A 16,559-nucleotide genomic window follows, 5' to 3' on the forward strand; every position below is an offset into this window, starting at 1 on the left:
AATTATAAGACACAATTTTGTTTTTTTTTAATTGAAAAATAAAAAACTGAAAACATGAATGTTTGTGTTACCAAACAGACTCAAAAGTATCCTTATTTTTGTTTCGTTTCCTAGTTTGCAAAGTTTAAGATTAGAGAAATATGTGTTATAGATTGAACATCGCGAAGAAAAAAGATTCATAACCTTAATACTACTTTCTTTTTTTTTTTTGTTGCAAAATTTGGATATCTTTGTTACTTATTAGCTTACGTAATATTAATTCTAATTATTTAAATTTTGGGGATTATAGTCTATTCTAACGTTGACCCATTTTAAATTGGAATTAAGACCTTGAGATATCATTTCGTAATTAAACATCTAAGACACACACGAAAATAAACTATTAAGAGTCGTTCTTCTTTTTTTTCCCCTTCATAGAGTTAAATTATTACCATACGATCTATTAAAATAACATGTTAAATATGAAAATAAAATTATTGAAATATTTATGAAAACTTTTTCTAATTAATCAGTGCCATCAAATCTTAAAATCCAATTTGCACTTGAATTAAATGCTCACCTAAAATAGCTTTGCAATTAAAGCAACGGATCCTGAAGAAGCTGAAAGTCTCCCCCATCTGACCATTTTAGGTTGAGAAATGGAATTTATTGCTACTTTACCAAAAAAGTAAAAATAAAAAATGCTATGTCAAAGTTCCAATAACTTATCGACTAAGGCGATTCCAAAAATAGATACCATAGTAATTGGTCTGCCTTTAGAAAGTCGATGCGAAAAAGTCTCACGTAACCCTTTGTAAACGTGCCATTGATCTTTGAAATGATTTTTCTTTAGTTTTCATATATCATTCAGTCATTTCATAACAAATTTTATAGATCTTCAACAACCAACAAAATAAAAATTGAGTGAGGACGACAATAGTTATGATGTTCTATTCATTTATTTGTAATTTGTAAATATTTATTATTCATTATATTTTTTAATTTAATATCAATTTGACACAACAAAATTATTAGAGAAGTAAATTATATAGACGCATGATTTTTCATTTGTTTATTTAATTGAAATTTTTAAAATGATCAAAGATTTATTTTTATTTTTTTATTTAATCGAATGTCAATAAAACGACTAGAGTAGAGGTTTCATAGTTTTTCATTTGTTTATTTAATTGAAATTTTTAAAATGATCAAAGATTTATTTTTATTTTTTTATTTAATCGAATGTCAATGGTTTGAAAATTTTTGTTATAAACAAGAAGTTTTCTAAAGTATCTAGGTTTTTTTTTTTTTTTTTTTGAGACGAATGGATTAAATGTTAATAAATTTAGTACTAATATTAAATAAATGACATGACTATTTCTCCTAATTTCACGTACCCATTATTTTTTTAATTCCTTATAGTAGATTTGGATTAGGTCTCAAAATTGTGAAATGGTTCAGGAGTTATGCTAATTAAATGATTAACAAATAGACTATGATAAAGTCTAAATTAATTTTTTATGCAAAAGTTTGAACGGTAAGATAAAGTAATTAAAACTATATTAAAAAAAATTCTTTCTTTAAACAAAAATATATATATATAAATGCTCTATTATTCGAAGTATAAAATATTGGTCGAGGTTTCCATCTATCAATAAATTACAAATTCTTTTTTTTTATAATCTTTCTAGAAATATCTATCAACATTTTATTGTTATTTTCGGTGAAAATGAGACTTTAAATATCAACATTTTTTTTTTAAGAATACAACAAGTTGGGATAGGAGTTCAAATTCATGATCTATTGATCAGAGATAGTTGCCAATTACGAAATCTCATTTTGATATTTGACGATCATACATGTTGTATAGGTAAATTTTAGATATGAAAATATGAGTAAATTAAAAAATATTGAAAAAATTCTTTGGGAGCAACAACAGGTTATTTCTTTGATTTTTCCATAAGCTTTTTTGTTCTTTCTTTCATCTTTCCAAAAAGCTTCTTTTTTTACTTTACGGTGAATTTCAGTCATATCTGGTAGGCAGATATGGTGCTTTAAATGCTATATTACTTCAGAAAAACTCGAAAAAGTATAAATTTCAGTCCGCGGTCAGTTGCAGCCTATAAATCGAACTTCTTCTTCCCCTCTTCTTCTTCATTCTCCGTCTTCGATCTCCGGCGACACTGTTTTCCCTCCGAATTTCGCCAAAAAAGAGTGCTTCAAACTTCAGCCTCGTTATTCTTTAATCCCTATCCGCCATTTCGCCGATTTTGTACTTTATGCTCCGAAAATGGGAAATTTCTGCGCCTGCCTCGCACCCAAATCGATGAAGAAAAAACCCACAAAGCGCCTTCTGAATCCACCTCTGCCCACCAATCCAAGCAAAAGATGGACTCGAGTGAGGTCTTCCAGGAAGGACAAATCCGACGCTTCTCTGGCTCCAGAGCAAGTTCTCGCCGCTGCGATTCTGTTCCAGCAGCGCCAACAGCAGAACGGCGGCGACCCTTTTGATCGGACCACTTCGCTCCGCTACCCAAAATCTGGGTCGAAGAAGAGTAACGCATTGCCGCGGAGTTCGAGCTCGCGTGCTCGATCCCTTACCGATCCCCTGCTTCAGCCTCATCAACTTGTTAGCGAGGTTTTGCTTATACCCTTTTATCTCTATAACTGCAGATTGTAGTGTTTTCTAAAACTATAGTGTTCGTTTTTGGAGTTTGCCTTTGGATTTTTAGTTGATGAACTGATGGGAGTTATCTGCCTCTGCTTTTCAAGATGGGTTCCGTGGTTTCTGAGTTGATGATAAGAAAAAATTGCAAACCAATTACTGGTGTTTTGATTTAGACCACTTGCCCACTTTACCTTTTCCAATTTAAGATGACAGTGAGAGCTTTACCCCTAATAAATAAGATGCTATAAATGTAGTTTAAGACTATATATAATTCAATCCATGCTGATTAATAAAAAGTAGTCTTAAGCTTGATAATTTTTATTGACGGTGAAAATTTGTTGATTTGATTAGTTTTGTACCTTTTGACAGTTTTTGTTCCGTATTCGATGCAGAATATAAAGCTTGAGGATATAGAAACGAGTCATTTTGTTCTTGTCCATGGTGGTGGCTTTGGGGCATGGTGTTGGTACAAAACCATAGCACTTTTAGAAGAAGGGGGTTACAAAGCTACTGCAATAGATTTAACTGGTTCTGGAGTTCATTCATATGATCCAAATTGCATCACGAGTCTTTTGCAATACGTGCAGCCGCTTACTGATTTCCTTGAAAAGCTTGCTGAGGGAGAAAAGGTCCTTAAACTTGCTGATTCTTTTCTTTTGCAGTTCTATTTAATGCTTCTGATGCTTGTAGTTAATGAAGTAAGGGTAAAATGTAAAATCTCTAACTTTTACTATGTGCCTGAAATGTGTAGTTTTGAGGAAAATATTGATTTTGTGACCAAGTTGAATGCCTTTGAATGTGTAATTATGGAGTCATTAATATTGTGTTTTTGATAAAATTGTTGTTTCCTTCCTCACATTTTGGAAATTCCTCTCTATTCATGCAGGTTATCTTGGTGGGGCATGATTTTGGTGGTGCATGTATAGCGTATGCGATGGAGTTATTTCCTTTTAGAATTGCAAAAGCCATATTTATTGCTGCGGCAATGTTGACCAATGGACAGAACACTTTAGACATGTTCTCGCAGCAGGTATTCATGCTAATCTGTTGTTAATTTGTGATCCAGTAATACAGATTCTGAAGTTGCTCATTTTTAAGTTGTTGAACATGTATTTGAATTGTGTTGCACGTTTGAAATTAAGCGCTTTTAAAAATGCTTTCAAATAATACAATGAAATTAAGAGCCTTAGGAAATGCCAATGCCAATGACATGACACCTTCTGTAGCCTCTTCTCTGCTGGAAACTGGGCAGTATATTTATGATTGTTAAAGATAAAATTTAGCACCATTAACATGTATTTTGAACATCCTCACCATTCTTCTCCCAATATGCACTAGGAAACTCGAAAGACTTGGGTTTACTATGCTCTTGAATCTTCATTCCGTAATTCCCCCACGGTTTTTTATTTGTTTCCCATTTTGGGTTCAACTTGCTGCTTATTCTCATCGTCTTCATCTTTCTTCCCGATCAGCCCTACCTTTGGCTTCCACCTTTTAGTTGGTTGCTTTTAAATTTTGGGATTCACATGGTTGATTAACACATACTCCATATGGGTTCAAGAACTTATATTTCTTGACAGGGGATTTTCTGGTTTTCCCTTTACTATGTAGGTGAGGTATGTGAATGTATCCTTTTTTCCTACTGCAGACTGGTGTGGATGATCTAATGCAACAGGCTCAGATGTTTTCCCACGCAAATGGGAACGACCACCCTCCGACTGCTATTAACTTTGAAAAATCATTGTTGAGGGACTTATTTTTCAATCAAAGTTCTGCCAAGGTAATGCCATTTTTAAATATCACAATTCGTGGAGTTCTATTCTAAATATTTCAGAAATGTGTGTGTGTGTTTTTTTTTTTTGGGCTTAACTAATGAGAAGATCATGGAATTGCAAGGAAATTCTCTTGTTATAATCCAAATGTGTCTGATGGAGCAATAGAGTTTAAACAGAGTAGAGTTCATATTTGGTCAATTTTGTATGACTTGCCTAATGTATATATGATTATGATGATTTTTGTTATTTATTTATTTATTATTATCTTTTTCTGCAAATATATGATGATTGTTAATGATTCAATCAGCATTTCCAACAATATGAGCAAAGCTTTAATTTCCGTACTAAAGTGGAAGAAATGATGATATTTATCTCTCTTTTTTCCCAAAAGTGTCAAGATTTTGTGTAACATCTCATAGTTTTGTGTCATCAAAATGAAATGGTGCTTTTAGATTTTCTAAAAACGAGAATTCAGCTTAAGCTCCAGATATGCTTTTGGGAAATCTCAGATGATTCATTACAGAAGATTATAAAGTATTGTTTTATCTTTACGACTCATGCTCCATGGTTTCTTGAAACTGTTCCTGTTAATGTCACGGATAATACCTTAATTCATTGCTTGAGTTCCTTTAACTGTTTTCCATTCTTGCTCATTGCTATTTGTATTTATGGTACAGGATGTTGCTCTGGCATCTGTATCAATGAGGCCGGTACCGTTCGCACCTATTTTGGAAAAGTTGTGCCTTTCAGACTTGAAATATGGATCAGTCAGACGATTTTACATCGAAGCTCCCGAAGACAACGCCATTCCCATCTCATTACAAGAGAGTATGATAAACAAAAGCCCCCCACAACAGGTCTTTCGGCTAAAAGGTGCAGATCATTCCCCTTTCTTCTCAAAGCCTCAAGCTCTAAACAAGCTATTGGTAGAGATCTCAAAGATCAAAACACCATCATAGCATCATTTTGAGTCAGAAGCAAGATTAGCTAAGGTCTCCAGATATCCGTCCCATACACCTACACGACCCGGAAATCAGCGAAATTGTCAGCCGCATTATAAGGTCAGAACGAATCCATAATGTATAGGCTCATTAACATTAAAGAAAAATAAAAGGTTCTAGTACTTGATTCATAAATGAAATATGCTGTTTTCATTTTCCTGTGTGTGCTCTTTCTTGAGGGGATTTTTGTTTCCTTTCCTCTCGTGTCTAGGAATTTTTGCTACAACTACAACAAATAGATCTTTTTGAGGATAAATAGTCCTCATTCAAATCACATCCAAGATTGAAAAGCTTGAGGTAACTTCTTGGATTTGTTCCCTCTCTCCGTTGTGGGTTTGCAATTATAGTATGAACACTGGCATTAATTTGAAAGCTTTGTTAGGAAGAACAAGTAGGTATTGGGGGTTGAGGAACACTGACATTTGAATAGAAATAGCCACCAGATTTTGAACGCTTTTGAATTAAAAAGCCTTGGAAATTAGTTCACTTCTCTGTTACTCAACTTGTTCTCTGTATCTAGAAAGTGTTTGTGTATTGCACTTGTAGCCATTTGAACTGATCTGATTCTGCCATTTATATGAATAACTGTTTGGTTTAAGTAATTTGGGATCACAATTCTTGGACAGAATCGCTTTCCAGTTGAATTCCCATTCTACCAACTGAACATAAAACTAGCTTCACTGTAAAGCAATCCTACAAAGATCTTCGTTCTATTTGCTTATGTGCTCTCATTTGTTTCATTTAGCCTCCGAATTGTTGCTCATGTTAATTATCAAGTTAAATATAAAAACGATAAACATAAAATATAAATGTTACTAAAGAGACGCTAAAAAAAACTTAGACAACAAATTTATACATATATCGAAGTTCGACATTTCATGTGGTTCCACATCGACTTTTAATTATAATTTTTCGTTAAAGAGATGAAAAAAAGAGACTAAATTTAAATGTTAAATGAAGACTATGAATTCTCACTTTATGTTAGAAGCAAGAATAACTCCCACGTGTTGTACTAAAAATAATAATAAATAAATATTAAACTAAGGCAAAATTAATTATTATTTTTTTAATTTCTCTAAAGTACCATTAAATCTCTGCTTGATGAAGCAGACATTAACCTAATCACGTGAGCCTTATCATTGTTTCTCATATCAATCAATTCATTACCAACTAATAATGTGAACCTTTGAATTAGATTATTAAATTAGGAACTTAGGCATCAATCGCACTTTGTGTAACAATCCATCGTTTTCCTAAGAAAATTAACTATTTATTTCAAATTTGCTCTCAACATTTTAAACATTTGAAAAGATTTAATTCTACCCACCAAAAATCTACTAATTTTCTCAACCATTTTTAAAACTGAAACCAACCACCTACACTAAAAATATTTTAGCATAATTAAAAAAAAAAAAATTGAGTTCATTAGAGCCTGAATAGCGATTGTTCCACCGACAATTCCGGTGGCCTTGCGTTTCCAACAAATCTCCGTTTTAATTGAAGATAAGAGAACGGAAAAAAAATAAAAGATTTGAATTTTGAAAGTAATATTTAATAGAGCGTCTCTTGCTTTGGCTGTTGCCTGTGCTGCGAAAGTTCTCTGCTGGCTTCCATCATTTTGCTCCTTATCTCTTCCTTTTGATCCCATTTTCGTTTCGAAAGGATCTCCGGAGGTAACCCCTTCAAATCTTGACCTTCACATTTTCGGATCCGCTTCTGTTTAGGGGTTTCAGCTTCCAATTTCTACCCATTTCACCGATCTGATCGCTGGCCATTTGCAGCTATGAATTGTGATTCCACCCCTTCCCCTCCTTTGTATATAATGTCGTGATTATACTTGATTCGATGTCTGTGATAATTTAATTTATCAGTTTGTTTTTTCTTTTGTTTTTGTCGTTTTTAGTGATATTGGTGAGAGTTGATGAGGTTGAAATGAAAAATGGTCCTTGTTTTAATTGCCGTTTAATGGATAGAAACGTTAAAATGCTTGTTTCTGGTGCCGTGTGAGCTTAAGGTTATAGCAGACTTGGGGAAATGTTTGAGGAACTTATAAAGGTCGGTACGAATTATTCATAGAAATGCAGAATTCATACCATGTAGCTCTGGATTCACCATCGTTAGCAGTAAAATAGTTTTTAAATTGACCTCTTAACCTTATTATTTTATCCATTAAATCTTATAATTGGCTTGATAGTCTTCAACAAGAGCCTTTGGATCGTGAGTTTCTGCTTAAACTTGCGTGCATTTTCTCATATTGCCCTTTATGCCTATGATTATATTTGTATCTGCATTCTTTTGATATATCTTTCTTTTCTGGTATCCTCCATTTGTTTCTGGCATAGTCTAAAAATTAAACGTCTGATCACTGTCTGATCACTGTAACTACATCTGGGTTTTATGTTGTTATATTAAAAGGAGAAACAAAAGGCTTGAAAATGGGTCGTGGAGTTAGCAGCGGTGGTGGACAGAGCTCCTTGGGCTACCTGTTTGGAGGCGGAGAACCTGCCAACAATGTGCAAGCTTCTCAGAAACCCAATGGATCTTCTCAGCCTACCTCTTCTACCGCGCAAGCTACCGATAAAAACATACCTGCTGGCGTTCCTGCTGGCATTCCCGCGAATTGTACTAACAATTACTACAGGGCGGATGGACAGAACTGTGGGAACTTTATCACGGTAGGCACCTTGTCATCAAATGTTTTCTGCTGGTAATGCTGGGACTTGTGTTTTTGCCTTATAATTGGTTGATTTGTTGGAAAGAATGTTTAAGTTGGTAAACATGGCAAGTGATGAGGAGATAACTGAGGCCATAGTTGGAGAGAAAAAGGCTAAAACAGTAGGCACGTTATTGCTTATCTTATCACCTGCCATGTCTTATAACTTCTTTGGCTAATCCCCTGGGCCACATCTGACAATTTAGGATGCTGGTAGCAAATTTGGACCCTATATAACCAAATAAAAACTACTGGAGAACATCACGAATTTGATAACTAACTCAATTCTATATGGTAATCAAATTTGAATCCCCATTTATATATGAGTAGAGTATAACCATTGGAATGAAATGTGGGTTCATGTGTTGGCAGGATCGCCCATCAACCAAGGTTCACGCCGCACCTGGTGGCGGGTCTTCGCTGGACTTCCTTTTCGGAAACGGTAGGAGCTAAGCTGACCAAGAAAGCAGCTCGCCCCTTCATTGGCGCCTATGATACGTAAACTAGAAAGTTACATGTACCTTTGAAAAACTTAGTCTTTTTTGTCTTTCGAATTGTGGTATTTCCTTCTGCACGAGGTAGTCTCTCCTCATTGCCAGAATCGCAGACATGTTTGCTGCTGAACTTTGTATGGTTGGCTCTTGATGCTTTGTTTTGAAACAATTGATTGTTGTATCTTTCTCTGAATCTCTGGCATCTGCTGGTTACTCAACTTGTATAACTCTGTCTCTTTGCATCCTATTAGGATCAAACTCTTTTTTAAATCTTGATTTTTTACCCCATTCTAGAGTGGCTCTTTTCAACTCTCCATCAGTTCTTTGACATTAATTTAATTTCTGTAAATGTAACTGTCATCAATCGACCCTTTTGAAATATAGTAGTTTTATGAATTAAACTTGGGGGTTGTGGATAAATTGTTTTATGTTCATTTACAAGGAGGCCAAATTCTCTCCTCGACGATTAATGGTCAACTTTTCAAGATAATTCTACATCCCACTTAGATTTCTATATTTTATGCTTGAGTCGTAAGTTTAACCCAAGACTTCTAGTGATCAATTTTTTAATTTTGGATTTGGGTTGTTGTCTTGTTACCTTTTTTTTTATATATTATTTATTATTTATGGCAAATTAGAAAAAAAGTAGTGAAATGAGACAAAAATGATAACAATAAAGATGAACTAGAGGGCTTATATCGATTACCGTTAAGTTATACTCGCTTTGACCTTAAAATTGTATTTGTATATACCTTAGTTTGTCAATAATAATTATTAGGTAAAGTTAACATCAACCTTAATTTGTTAAGATATGTATCTTCGATAAAAAAAGATAATGTGATTGGACTCCAACTTATGTAGCTAAACTATGTTGGCATAATTATATATAATTAGAGTTATCATTACAAATTTGTGTCGGGAGTGAGACAAACATGATAACAGTAATATCGAAAATACATGTCTTAACAAATTAAGGTGGATATTAACTTTACCTAGAAATTATTATGGTAAGACTAAGGTATATACAAATACAATTTTAAGGCTAAAGCGAGCATAGCTCAACAGGATTGATATATAGGTTATGAGTTCGGTCTTCCACCCTCATATGTTATACTAAAAAAACTACAATTTTAAACACTCCAATTCATTTTTTATTATTAATATTATCATTTTTGTCTCATTTCACTTTTTTTTGATTACTCCAGCTTAGAGTTGTGTTGGCACTGTTTTAATTTGGATTTAATTCCTATTGTTCTCTAATTTTTATGATTTCAAAATTTTAAATATAGTTATTATGATTTAGTCAAAGTTCACAAATCCTCCTTGTCATTATCATATTAGATACTTTTGTTTTCACATAACATACTCTATTTAGGTTTAGGTAACTGTGTTAGTCTTATGGTTTATAGTTTTGTAAAAAAAAAAGAAGATAAAAGAAAACAAATTGAAACTAAGTCTATGAACCAAATTGAAGTTAAGTTATTAAATTGAAAATTTTAAAATTATAGGACCAAATTAAAACTGCGTCCAACTCCCATTCAAAAAAATTAGCTCACATAAAAAAGTCTTAAAATTCGAAAAAAGAGAGAATTTTTTTTAAGATTTTAGAAGTAAAAAGAAAATTATAGACGAAAAAACAAATATATTTTTCACACAATAATTATTATACAATATCCGTCCATTATATATATATATATATGAAATATAAAAATGAAAAAGAAAAAGGAATTTATAGGGAAAATAGCGTTGGGTTCACGCGAGTGTGGTACGTGAGAATCAGAAGCTTTAAGCTAGGGTTTTCTGTGCAGCCTCCCTTGGCGCCTTGATACTAAGAAAAGGGAGGAGAAGATAGAACCAGAGATTTGCAGAGACAGCTGCTACGATGTCGACTGTGGTTCAAACCTCCGAAGAAGATCCGGCGCTCACCGTCGTCCGCTTTGCCTCTGAGCTGGCTTGGGCCGACGCCGGTCCTGAGGTTTCATTTTTCTTCTCTCTTTCAAATCAATTTGCTACTTTGCCAGCGCCGTTCATACCTTGAGTTTGTGGCCGCCTCTAGGTTTTACAACTTCATCAATTTGTTTCTTTCACAATCGTCTATATTGATTTTTTTGTTTAATTTCATTCAGGAGTATGGTTATTGATGTATACTATTGGAATTTGAAAATTATAATAAGTTGTAACGATCTAGAGGGCCTGCATAATGCACTGCTTGCTATATGTAGTTCTGGTAATTTGCGAAGGTTATGTGATGGCAAATGTTTCACCACATACGTCTGAAGTCGTGGGAAAAGGGTGGTTATTGAGCACTGAGAAGATATTCGTCTCTCAGTATAGTTTTGCATAACCTTGTTATGCCAGTATGGCTTGCGATATAATTTTACGTGCTTTTTTATCCGTTCACAAGCAAAAAGTTCAGAAAAAGGCGTATTGCTTGTATATATTTTCATGATAATTTGGTCTTTTGTCTATGATGTGTATATTTGGAACGAATCGAGATTTGACATACTATTCTGGTTAGTCCTGGGGAATGATTAATTGGTGTTTGATGATTTTTGTAGGCTGCTGAGCCACAAGTTAATAGACTTTGCAACGAAGCTCAAGAATGTATGGTTATGGGAAGATGGTTTGATCTGGCATCTCTAATGCTTACTTCTGCTGACTTGATATTTTCAAAGGTGTCTGAAAAAGGTAAATGTAGTTTGACATTGAAAAATAAGAATGACTCTGTAGGATTTTATTTTTTTTTATATTTTTTATTTTTGTGGGAGGGGTATCTGTATTTTGTCTTCAAGAGTTTAAATTGTAGCATTATGAAATGAAAGGTAGTTGAGGTTGCTTCTTTTATTGTTGCTTATTGATGCCTGTGAGTCCGTGACTTTCAACTCGAACCATAAGAATGTCAGTGTGGAGGCAAGATGTTAGTAAAAAGAAAGTGGAGGAGAAGATGTGCTTCATGGTTACCCATATTTGGTCTTCAATGTTGGTTTTATCTGTATTCTAACTTCAAGAGTTTAAATTGTTTCATTATGAAATGAAAGGTAGTTGAGGTTGCTTCTTTTATTGTTGCCTGCGAGTCTGTGATTTTCTTCTGGAACTATAAGAATGTCGGTGTGGAGCCAATATTTTAGTGAAAAGATAGTTGAGGAGAAAATGTGCTTCATGGTTATCCATATTCGGTCTTCAATGCTGGTTTTAGTCTGATGAGGTTGTGGTCCCTCTATCATCCTGGCAAGATGATCTGCATACACTTATACAGTGATTTTCTTTGGCAACAGATCTTGAGTGTGTATTCACTGTTATCTGCAATCTTGTCACCAAGGCTGGAAGTCCAGATGAATCACTTGAAATGGCAAAGCTTATATCTGCAAAGATTGTTCAACAGCCAACTGACAAACCTGCACTGCGCTTGAAAATGTACGCTCTTTAAACTTGGATATTTTGATTGTAAGATCTTGACTCTTCTTTTTTCTCATTCTCAAGTTTTCCTCTTTTACAGATTGTTCAATCTCTACAACCTACTCGAGAATCCATATAGCCGGTTCCATGTTTACATGAAGGCACTTGATTTAGCTCTCAAGGGGAAGGCCCCTGAACATATAATTCCATCATTAAAAAAGATAGAGAGTTTCTTGAGAGAGTGGAATGTTGGAATCATAGAGCAGAGAGAACTTTTCCTCGCCATCGCTAGTGTATTGAAAGAAAGTAAGAGGTACTACAGAATGAATGATGTCTCTAAATGAGTTATACTTATTTTGTCTTTACTTTTCACTATTTCGTATCTCTTATGTTTTTATTTTGATATGAGCGATTTGTTTACTCTTACCAATAATATAAAACTAATTTATGATTGACAACTTCTCTTTGATTTCAGTTCTGCAAATGATTATTTCAAGTTCCTTACCAAATATTTGGCCACTTTCTCTGGTGAAGATGCCTATATCTTGAGTGAAGCTAAGGAGGAAGCTGCTCGTGCAATAGTTGAATTTGTGAAGGCACCTAACATGTTTCGGGTATTTTACTGTCTTTTGTAATGTAATCTATTTTTAAGCTATTTACCATAGTTCAAGCAACTTATTACATTGTTCCAATAAGTTCTAGTTGATTCTGTATCATGTCTAGGACTATGAAAACTCTTATTGGTAAATTTTTGGTTCATCCATTGATGGGCTCTTTCTGACATAACTACTAGCTACTTAATTCCTCAGCATGGTTTTGGGCTTGAGATTCATGGGGCCAATTGTTATATTGGTTCAAACTTCTATCCGACATCCAGTGTTCAAGACTCAAATAGAAACCTTGCCTATTGGGAAGGGTTTATGAGGTGAAGGCTCGATGCATCTGTGGTTCGCCGATTTGGGATTGACTGTAGCAGGGAATCCTCCTGTCTCATTCTGTAAAATCTGGAGAGAAAGAATCTTAGATTAATTTTTGGATAGATAACCAACCGTTAATGCACAACCTCCTGATTTTTTGCCATTTCTGGGCTGAAAGATATCACAGTTGAAGGTACTTGGGAGGATAATACTATCTTACATCATTTTGACTGGTAGAAAAGAAAACTGAGTGAGGAGGAAGTGGGTGCTTTTAGGCAACTTCTGGCAATATTTAATAGGGTTAATCCTGACATAGGTGAAAATAAAACCAAAAGGTGGTTGGGAACTTGTTGCAAAATTGAATCTTATTTTTCACATTCATTTTTGGGACTATGGTTTTCTGTACTTTGATGGTTGAATCTTTTTGTAATTTTTTATTATATTTTTTGAGAGAATGTTTCATCCTTTTTTTCTTGTAGTGCTTCTCATATTAATTCTGATTCTTGGTTTCTATAAAAAAGGGTATTAATATTTTTCTTTAAAATGTTTTTCAGACTGCAAGAAAGTTTCAGGGATGCATTCTTGTTATTGGCTTGTTTATTTCTATTGGCTACTAAATTAAGTTTAGGAGCAGATTTTTCTCAATAACTTGATTCCACATTGATATTTCAAATTTGATTTTTAGCCAATATTATTGACTTAATAGCCAAAAACTGTTCTCTACGTTTGCAGTGTGATTTGCTAGATATGCCTGCTGTAGGGCAACTGGAGAAGGATGCCAAATATTCATTGGTTTATCAGCTTCTAAAGATTTTTCTGACTCAGAGACTAGATGCTTACTTGGAATTTCATGCCGCTAATTCGACTTTATTGAAAAGCTATGGTAAATTTCTCAACTCTAGTGATAACTCTAGTCATTAGAGCTAAATTTTGTACTCATGCTTGCTGGCTTTATTCCTTACCGTGGTGTAGGTCTCGTCCATGAAGACTGTATAGCAAAAATGAGATTATTGTCATTGGTGGATCTTGGCTCAAATGACTCTGCCCGCATTCCATATGCTCTCATTAAGGACGCGCTGAGGGTGGATAAACTTCCCCTTTTCCAGGCTTCTCTTTCATATATTATTTTGTGATCTGGGTGTGATCTGTGTTTCAGATCAATGATGATGAGGTGGAACTGTGGGTGGTGAAGGCCATTACTTCCAAATTGATTGACTGCAAAATGGACCAGATGAATGAAGTTGTGATTGTGAGGTGTGTGCTACACATTATTCACATGGCTGCAACGCACTTCTATGGTTATTCATAGCTTATTTTGTACTAAGAACTTTTTGATGTTCATGTGCAGCCGCTCAACCGAGCGTGTATTTGGGCAGCAACAATGGGAAACACTTAGGACGAGGTTAGCTACATGGAGGGTAAGTAATCTCTTCTGTTTCTCTTTTAATATAAAAAAAATATCTCATAGGTTGTCAAGCTTCCTTTATCAACATTACCTTTTCTTAGGCAACATACAATCCAGTCATTAACTCTTGAGATTTTAATTTTGCAAGTAGTAGTTAGCTCCGCCTCTCCTTTTTCGCCTTCCATTATGTCGTATTGCAACACACTATGGTTGGTGTCTTTGCAGGGTAATATCGCAAATGTCATTGGCACCATTCGAGCAAACAAAATCATCGATGATGGATCACAGGGTATGCAAGGTTTAGCGATCCGTTGAAGAGTCGATCTTTTTGTTTGTTGATCTGTGAGTTAAATCACTTACCTTTCTGGATAAATGCTAGGATGTCATGTTCTATTTGTTCAAATTTTGACATGGAGAACTACATTGGAATCGGGTTAGTTGATTTATATTATAATGGATTGTATCATGATCTACACTCCCAGGCCTTTCGATCGGCTCTCTGGTCTTTAAATTTATTTGAGTAGTGGTATTTTTACACCCCCTTTAAGTTTCAGTAAATTTTCTCATATATTTTTTTTTTCTTGGTTCTTGATCAAGATGTGATTTGCCCAATTTTTTTAATTGTGTTTGGGTCTTGATCTTTCACTTCTTAATTTTTTATTACCACCATGATCAAGACTTGTAAAGTCGTGGAAGTGGCAAAAGAAAAAAAAAAGGCAAAAGGAAAAGCTTATCCCCAAACCTAAACTTTAAAGTGCATGCGACATGTCGTCTTTGCCGTACCGGAATATGCTTTCCTTCGACCTAATCTCCGCAGTGTGGCTCACATGGGAAGAGCTATTTAGATCATTATAACATAATTAATCGGAGTTTTAGGATATAATTTTCTGTTTTGTCTTACTAGTTTTATAATTTTGAAAAGATTAAAATATTATAGTTATTTTAAGAAATAAAATGAAAATTGAAATATATCATAGTCCCTAATATTATTGTGTTTGTGTGTGTTTTTTATTTAGTCTTTATTTAAAAGTTTCTTTTTAATGTTTTCATTATTAACAATTAAAATTGACTGTACATAAAAAAAGAGTGAAGGTTGATTTATTCAAACTTATGTATTGATCTATTGTTTACCATTTTTATAAGACATATAACAGGAGGTTTGAATTTCTACCCAGATTAAATTAAAAAGAAAATTAAATTCGAGTAACCAATAAAATAATCCATTAATGCAATGTAATATTTTGGAATCGATTTAAAAAGAATATAGCAAAATAATAATAATACACAAATAAAGTAGGTATTATTTACAAGTTTACTTTTTTAAAGACCGAAAGTAAAAAAAAACAAGATGATAATAAAAAATGTCTTTTATTTATTTATTTTTTATTCAACAGATGTGGTGGGGAGGAATCCTTCAACCTCGTAAAAATAATACATTTCTTATAAAACCAAAAGCAAAAGCAAATAATGCAGAGAGAAACCAGAGACTTCCCTCCCTATGAAAACAAACAATATTCCTTTACCTAATTATAGTGTAATATTTTTAAATTCTCAACTTTACCTGTAATCATTAAAAATTCTCAAAATATATATATATATATATATATATATATATATATATATATATATATCAAGCTCATTAAATATTGTTAATATAACGTAGGAGTGCCAAAGCGAGCATACTGCCAAATACTACCAAATTCTTGACACTCAAGCATATCACTAACGAAAAATAGATTGTGTTGATGAGTGAGAGAAATAATATATTAACAAGATAAAGCATCCAAGTATTAACCTATAATTAACAAAATCAACAACTTTTAATTCCCACCATTCCCATCTCCAAGGTTCTTTAAATTCCCCATTAACTCGAGCCCAAACCTTCACAAAAACCAGAGACCAGAGAGAGAACTAAATTAAACATGGGTCGTCTTTTTCCTGCAGTGGCAATGGCGGCGATGATGGTGGTGTTCCTCTCTTCCACCAATTGCAGAGCTTCGATACTGATGAAATCCAACGCCACCTACGGCTGCGGCGGCGGCGGCGGCGAATGTTTGGGAATCTCGGAGGCGGTGGCGGCGGAGTTGATGGTGGGTAGCCACGTGGCGCGGTTTCTGGATTTTAAAGACAACAAACCGAAAACAGATGCGACGAAAAACCGTAATGTGGGGACCTGCGGGAGCGGCGCCGGAAACCCTAAGGGCGCCTGCAACG

General features: G+C 34.2%; 3 protein-coding genes across 5 annotated transcripts; all 3 read left to right on the top strand.

Moving 5' to 3' along the window:
* The first annotated feature begins 2,057 nt into the window (after positions 1-2,057).
* LOC111006752 (putative methylesterase 11, chloroplastic) lies at positions 2,058-7,094 on the top strand. Of its 2 annotated transcripts, XR_002600891.2 has the most exons (6): positions 2,058-2,614; positions 3,037-3,273; positions 3,531-3,674; positions 4,293-4,424; positions 5,097-5,480; positions 5,632-7,094. XR_002600891.2 is itself a non-coding variant. In XM_022278841.2 (5 exons), exons 1-5 carry the CDS (start codon positions 2,267-2,269, stop codon positions 5,376-5,378), a joined length of 1,143 nt encoding a protein of 380 aa, XP_022134533.1. In that variant the 5' UTR covers positions 2,058-2,266; the 3' UTR covers positions 5,379-7,094. The 2 variants fall into 2 exon arrangements, 1 of the variants encoding a protein (XP_022134533.1); XM_022278841.2 differs by having other exon boundaries at positions 5,097-7,094.
* Positions 6,956-8,820, top strand: LOC111006740 (protein SPIRAL1-like 3). Of its 2 annotated transcripts, none has more exons than XM_022278822.2 (3): positions 6,956-7,093; positions 7,836-8,095; positions 8,506-8,820. In XM_022278822.2, the coding sequence occupies exons 2-3, from the start codon at positions 7,856-7,858 to the stop codon at positions 8,584-8,586; spliced, it is 321 nt and encodes a 106-aa protein (XP_022134514.1). In that variant the 5' UTR covers positions 6,956-7,093; positions 7,836-7,855; the 3' UTR covers positions 8,587-8,820. The 2 variants fall into 2 exon arrangements, with proteins under 2 accessions (XP_022134514.1, XP_022134516.1); XM_022278824.2 differs by having other exon boundaries at positions 7,073-7,210.
* Positions 8,821-10,376: 1,556 nt separating this feature from the next.
* Positions 10,377-14,882, top strand: LOC111006423 (uncharacterized). The gene is made up of 10 exons (XM_022278365.2): positions 10,377-10,602; positions 11,186-11,315; positions 11,903-12,041; positions 12,124-12,336; positions 12,499-12,637; positions 13,673-13,823; positions 13,913-14,022; positions 14,097-14,194; positions 14,289-14,358; positions 14,571-14,882. Exons 1-10 carry the CDS (start codon positions 10,510-10,512, stop codon positions 14,658-14,660), a joined length of 1,233 nt encoding a protein of 410 aa, XP_022134057.1. The 5' UTR covers positions 10,377-10,509; the 3' UTR covers positions 14,661-14,882.
* The last annotated feature ends 1,677 nt before the right edge of the window (positions 14,883-16,559 follow it).

This window comes from Momordica charantia (assembly GCF_013281855.1).
Source record: "Momordica charantia cultivar OHB3-1 chromosome 4 unlocalized genomic scaffold, Mcharantia_2.0 BLBB01000004.1, whole genome shotgun sequence".
Lineage (NCBI taxonomy): Eukaryota > Viridiplantae > Streptophyta > Magnoliopsida > Cucurbitales > Cucurbitaceae > Momordica > Momordica charantia.